The sequence below is a fragment of the Manihot esculenta genome, chromosome 2 (assembly GCF_001659605.2).
Source record: "Manihot esculenta cultivar AM560-2 chromosome 2, M.esculenta_v8, whole genome shotgun sequence".
NCBI lineage: Eukaryota > Viridiplantae > Streptophyta > Magnoliopsida > Malpighiales > Euphorbiaceae > Manihot > Manihot esculenta.
In genome coordinates this window covers 13,893,591-13,899,800 of record NC_035162.2, presented here as the reverse complement: position 1 = coordinate 13,899,800, position 6,210 = coordinate 13,893,591, and the positions used below count along the sequence as shown (strand labels likewise).

General features: G+C 32.9%; 1 protein-coding gene across 1 annotated transcript; it reads left to right on the top strand.

Moving 5' to 3' along the window:
* Window positions 1-2,909: 2,909 nt before the first annotated feature.
* LOC110610032 (dof zinc finger protein DOF1.2) lies at window positions 2,910-4,136 on the top strand. The gene has a single exon (XM_021749902.2). The coding sequence runs from the start codon at window positions 3,078-3,080 to the stop codon at window positions 3,957-3,959; it is 882 nt and encodes a 293-aa protein (XP_021605594.1). The 5' UTR covers window positions 2,910-3,077; the 3' UTR covers window positions 3,960-4,136.
* Window positions 4,137-6,210: the final 2,074 nt, after the last annotated feature.

Here is a 6,210-nt window from a genome sequence, read left to right as displayed (position 1 = left end):
AAAATATTCATCACTTCCAAAATTAAAAAATTAGTCATTTAGAAATATAATTAAAAAACTTAATTATTTTCCTTTTAAAGTTCTACCTTGTAGTGTTTATTTTTATTTTATAATAGTAGAAATAATTTCATAATTATATATAAATATTTTTTGAAATAATTGTATAGTTTTAATTATAAAAATGTTATAATATAATTTTTATTATTGAAGAGTAATTGTTTTCTATTTAGAAAATAGTTAGAAAAAAAATAGAACAAATCTATTTTCCAAATCTTAGCAAACTTTTGAAAAATTGTACGTCCATTTATACCATTAATTTTTTTTTTTACTAATATGTCATGAATGGTTTTTAACAAGGCTTATAATAGGATAAAAGTTTTTTTTTTTTTTTTAAATGAAAATTGAAAGTAGAATTTGAGACCTCTCCAATTTAATCAGATACGTTTATCATCAAATTAAGTTTTAAATGCAATAGAACAAAAATTATAAGTGAAAAATAAGTCTACTTCTCTCAAGTTAAGTAGAATATTTTGAAGAAAAATAAAATCGATAAAAACTCAAACACCTACAAAATAAAAAAATCAAAACTAAACATGATCAAATGGGAAAGAAACTCAGAAACTAAAGCCTCCACCTCACTGACCATAAAACCCTAACTTTTGATTGTCGCTCCTTACTCTTTCTCTTTCTCTGTCTCTTTCTCTACTCTTTTCTCTTTTGTCTCTTTCTCTTTTTAAGAGAAGTAAATCGATAATTTCAAAATTTTTCATATTATATCCATTAATTATGAGTTAAGAAGATGTTAATATCCATTGTTTTAATAAATTATATAGTTTTAATTTAATTTAATTATATATTTATTTAAAGTTGTTCATAAATTCCTCCATCTATGGACTTGCTTATACGTAAATTATCATGAAGGCCCATCTTCGCAGAAGGGCCATTTTTAAATTTGAAAAGACTCATTGGAAATTGGACTGCACAGAATGAGTTCAACATTTCAACACTTCTCAAGGGTCCATCAGGTTTTGATTATTTTACAATCACAAACCTTTTTTTTTCTTTTGCCACAGCAATTATCATCACAAAAGATTATACTGTAAATTTTTTAAAATTTTATTGGACAAGCTATACACTGAAAATGAAACTATAATAACATTAAACTCTAAAAAATATAAATAAAAAAATTAGAAATAAATTTATCTACTTTTTCAATTATTTTAAGTTTTATATTTTTTGAAATTTATTCTAAATAAAAATTTCATGATAAAATCATTAGAATTGAAATTTAGTTTAAGGTAGATACATCAACTAGTGAGGAGTGAGAAGAGAGTGGCAGGCTCAACTTCCACTCTCCACCATTAATTTCATGGATGAGGACCCACAAATATTCAAACATTTAACATGATTTTGTTGCTTACGTGTAACTATATATATATATTTGGGGAATATTAGGGTGAAGCTCAACACCAGAGGAATTGAACAAGTGTACACAAGAGGTAACTCATGATAGGCTAAGCAAAACTCAGAAGAAAAATGAAGCCTTGAAAACAAACAATCCTCATCCTTATCATCCATGAAAGAGACGTGTAACTCCCACGTGATTCCCTCTGTTTCTTCTTCATCTCATAGGATAATATCCCACGCAAGGCAAGATTGCCAACTGAAAGCTGCCCATACCATACCCTCTCCACTTCATATGCCTCATTTCTCTGAATTCACACTCAATTATTACAGTCAATTATTACAAATTGTTACTTCCAGAATAAATTTATCAAAATTGAATTTATATAAATAAATAATTGAGAAATTATAAATTCTCAATGATTTTACATTTTTTAGTGCCGACTAGGTCAATGGACTTATTTAATTAAGAAAATTTAAATTAAATGAATAAATAAATTTGCACTTTATAAGAAAAACTAATAATTAAAATAAATATGTTCGGACTGTTCACATGAAATCTAATTATAAAAAAATATATTTTGACCATGAAATTTAGGGACTATTAACGAAAATCGAGAATGACGTGTATCCAGAATCATCCGCAACATGAAATGTTTATGCGCTAACTACCGTAGATGATCCAATAAATTTTCATCAAGGGATTGAATGGACAAAAGGAATGCCACGTAAGAAGATTATGCACGTGCAGTGCAACATGCCCGCCACGCAACCCCTTTAATTTATATAAAAAATCCTGGCTTTGGGAACGCGGGATTGTATGGTTTTTGATGATCCCTATGATATGCCCATGTGGAGTAAAGTACACTGTATCAAGTCCCATTCATAATAGTCCCATGTACACTGCCCATGTCTCAATTACAAGAGGCGTTTAATGTCTCTTAATGGTTTTTCTTTCAGAAAATTATGTAATATAAGATTTGATTTTATATGAGATTAAGTTTAAATTTATGTAATAAATATATATAATTTAATAATTATTAAATTTATAATATATTATTTCATTTCCAATAGTTATTTTTATTAATTTATCGTGAATTTAATTTAATAATTAATATTTCAAAATGATTGTAAACTGATTGATAATTTTTTGTTATTTTCTATAATAAGTTATTAATGCAAGTAGTTAAGAGAAGGATTGAAAATGTTGAGATTCAAAGAATCTTATTATCTATAGTATATTCCAAGTTCATTTCTCAAACCCTAATGACCTCAATTAAAAAAGAAAAAACATTCATTTGATAGTCTCTTCCTAGATTTAAAAATAAATAAATAAAAAAAAATGCAAGGAGGTATAGGACAAATACATTACGCTGCCACACAAGGTTAAATAACCCAAATGACAACTCAGAAGCTTTGACTTATCAACCTCAATCACTCTCATAAAACACCCAATAAAGTAATGCCACGTGAGGCAAAAGTGATCCACGCTCAATACGGCTATTAAACAGTAAACTACACATTGCAATTGCAGTCCCACTTTCACGCACGCGCATGAAACCCTCCTACTTTTCTTGGCCCAGACGGCTCGCAACCGCCCACGTTTATATCAAACACCTCCTTCTTCCACTATATCTCTATTCCCCTTCTCTGTTTCACAGTCTCAGGAAGCCATGAATATGTATATCAGTGATCAAATGTTGTTGCAGTGCCCTCCTAGGCCCTTGCCCATGGAGAGGAAATGGAAATCCCAAGTGGAACTTGCTCCCCATTGCCCTCGTTGTGCTTCTTCCAACACGAAATTTTGTTATTACAATAATTACAGCTTGTCTCAGCCTAGGTACTTCTGTAAGGGTTGTCGAAGGTATTGGACTAAAGGTGGCTCTTTAAGGAATGTTCCTGTTGGTGGTGGTTGTCGTAAAACTCGGAGAGCTAAGTCTGTTAGAGTATCGCAGAATGATCGTGAGGGTTTCGGGAAGAATGATTTTAGTGGTTTTGATGGTAGAATTAATGGGTCTACTGGAGATTCAATGGCTCAAGGAACTGTAGCTAATGGGTCGTCGTCTGAGATTGATCTTGCTGTTGTTTTTGCCAAGTTTTTGAATCAAGACTCGAGCTTTCATCCAGAATTTCAGGCTCAAGAGACGAGTACTGCACCAAATTCTTCAACACCTGACAGTGCTGTGATTGAAGGCGACGACAAGATCACGGATCTGATTCAAGAATCTGATTTATTACTTGAAGGGCTACCTCCAGTGACTGTGAGAGACCATGAGCAGCAAGAAGATGAAGAAAGAATTCAGGAACTCTTGGAAAGTCAAGACATGGATGCATTTGGATTGCAAACTTTGCTGGGAGATGAAATGGTGCAAGATGCTTTATGGTCTGAAACTGCGACCTTGCCAAATTTTACATGGGAAACTGTACAGCCCCAACAAGAATTTTATTCATTCTCAGTGGATGATCAGCTAAAGATTTCTGCCAATAATCATACAACCGATAATGCTTGGAGTTGCTTGGATCTCTCGGGGTTTGAGGTTTCTTCAAGACCTTGACGTATACCATAGATTTACAAGATTTTTGTTATTATATACATATATATTTTTCTTCTTGAAGGAATTTAGCTTGATTTTAACTGTTACTTTCCCATGAAAAAGAAGGGGCCATGATGTAGATGTTACATACAAAAAACAATAAAATTATATATACTGGAGAAATAAGCTTATTATCAACTGCAGTTGTTGGATATATTACAAAAAAAAAAAAAAATTCTCAAATTATTATTTAAAAATATTTTGATGTATTTTTTAAAATGATAAAATTAACTAACAAATTTATTGATATTGCAAAGACTACGTAATAATTTTTCAAACTTTTTTTTTAAGGTTAGAAATCATTGAAAAAAGAATATGAATAGAATACATGCCAAAATGGTATTTCTATTTGGTGGAGGAAAGAGTGTGCATATAAATTCCACATTGATATGATTAATTAAATTGGGAATATTCAGGATTTGTCAAGCCCACAATATTACTAATTTTTGTTGGCTAGGGTTTTCTACAAATTGAGTTGGGCCTTAATCCTAATTGAACCCACTAGAAAAACAACTCAAATTACTGAATTTCACATAATTCTAATTTCAATAAAATCTTCTTCCCCTCATTAATTAATCCTCCTGCTTATAAATAAAAACCAAAAGAATTCCATTTTCTTATCCAAATCAATTACTTGCATATCAAAAAAATATTATTTATTTTATATATAAAAAAATCATTAATTGACCATTAAATATATTTAAATATTTATAATTTTTTTTAAAAAAAAAAAACCAACCCTAACAAATTGCACCGCCCTCAACCCACACAACAATAGCCGGACACCGCATTGATCAAATGCCGCCACCAGCCAAGCTCCACCCTTAATCACAACCCATAATCCCCCATCTCTTAGACCAAGAAACCACCGCATAAAGACATGCAAATTACCAAAACCATGGATGCAATTCCAAAAGCCACCAACCCAGAACCATGCATGAGTAATAAGAGGCGGTGGAGGAAACTTTAACAGCACTTCTCTCTTGCTCACAACGGGGTCAGTCATGGTGCTTCACTTTCTCGTTGGTTTATTATCGCTTTCCCTGACTTCTCTCTTTGTCATTCCTGGAATTTACAACATATGAGGCTTTGATACTTTGGTTTAGCTAAAGAGCGAAGAAACTGTGAAATTAAATTAAATTAATACCAATAAATAAATAAAAGCAGTGAAGAGCTAATCCACAAGTGTATTTTATTTATGATCACGAACCTGACCCTGACCCTAAAGGAATCTATTCATTCACACCTGTTATTGTGTCGACATCATTCATCCCATTACATCATCTTATTATCGTTAAGCTTATGAATGAGCTTTTTCCATTTTTATTTATTTATTTTTTATGTTTTGATATTCAAAAAATAGGGTTTATAGTGGTTGTATAAATTTAGATGAAAAGGAAAGCATTTCTTACTTTTTATTCCTTTTTCTTTTATCTGCTAGTGACATTTTATCGCCTCTTTACTATAATGCTACCTATCTCTATCATCTAAATCCATACGTACGAATGCACATACGAATGTGTCAGAGTCTTTCTCTATGCCAAACGGCCATTTAATTCCTCCCGGCGCACCAGGCAAGCAGGGTTGTGAAGTGACCGGGTCTACCTTTCTTCATCTAGTCACATCACCAAGCTGGGTTTTTTTCGGAAGGGCCTGCGCGTGAGGCCTGTCCAGTCTGATTCGCTAACTGGGCTAAGACGCACTATCTAGACTGGTTCACTTCAAGAAGGGCTTGGTAGACTTTGGGCCCACCTTTCTCATTAGGGCCTGACCTTGCCTCCAGGTATAGAAGGCCTGGCGGTCATCAAGTACCCATTTATCTCTTCAGCAATTATTACATGATCGATGAGGGGGTAAATCCCTAAAACCTATTATGACCGTGCGGCCCGAGAACGGCTCCCCTCAAAACGTCCTTTCCTTACCTTTACTCTTTTCAAATTCAAAACTCCCAACTTTCTCCAGACTCTTCTTCTCGTCTTGCTCTCTGCGCACTTCGTCCCTTTCACTCTTCTGCAAAATTCTTCTCTGAGGTACGCTTTTTGTTCTCTAATGGCTACCCCTAGGATTTCTACTGTCGTAAATTTGAAGTCTTGCGTCACCCTTTCTTCCCTCACCAATTTCTTTTCTCGGGACTATTTGGACACCTCTATTTATCACATTAGGGCTCTCCTTTGTAATGAGAGGATCGTTCTCCCTGTTCCTCCTCCATCGG

Coding starts and splice junctions, on each gene's coding strand:
- LOC110610032 (XM_021749902.2), top strand. CDS start 3,078: ATGAATATGTATATCAGTGATCAAATGTTGTTGCAGTGCCCTCCTAGG.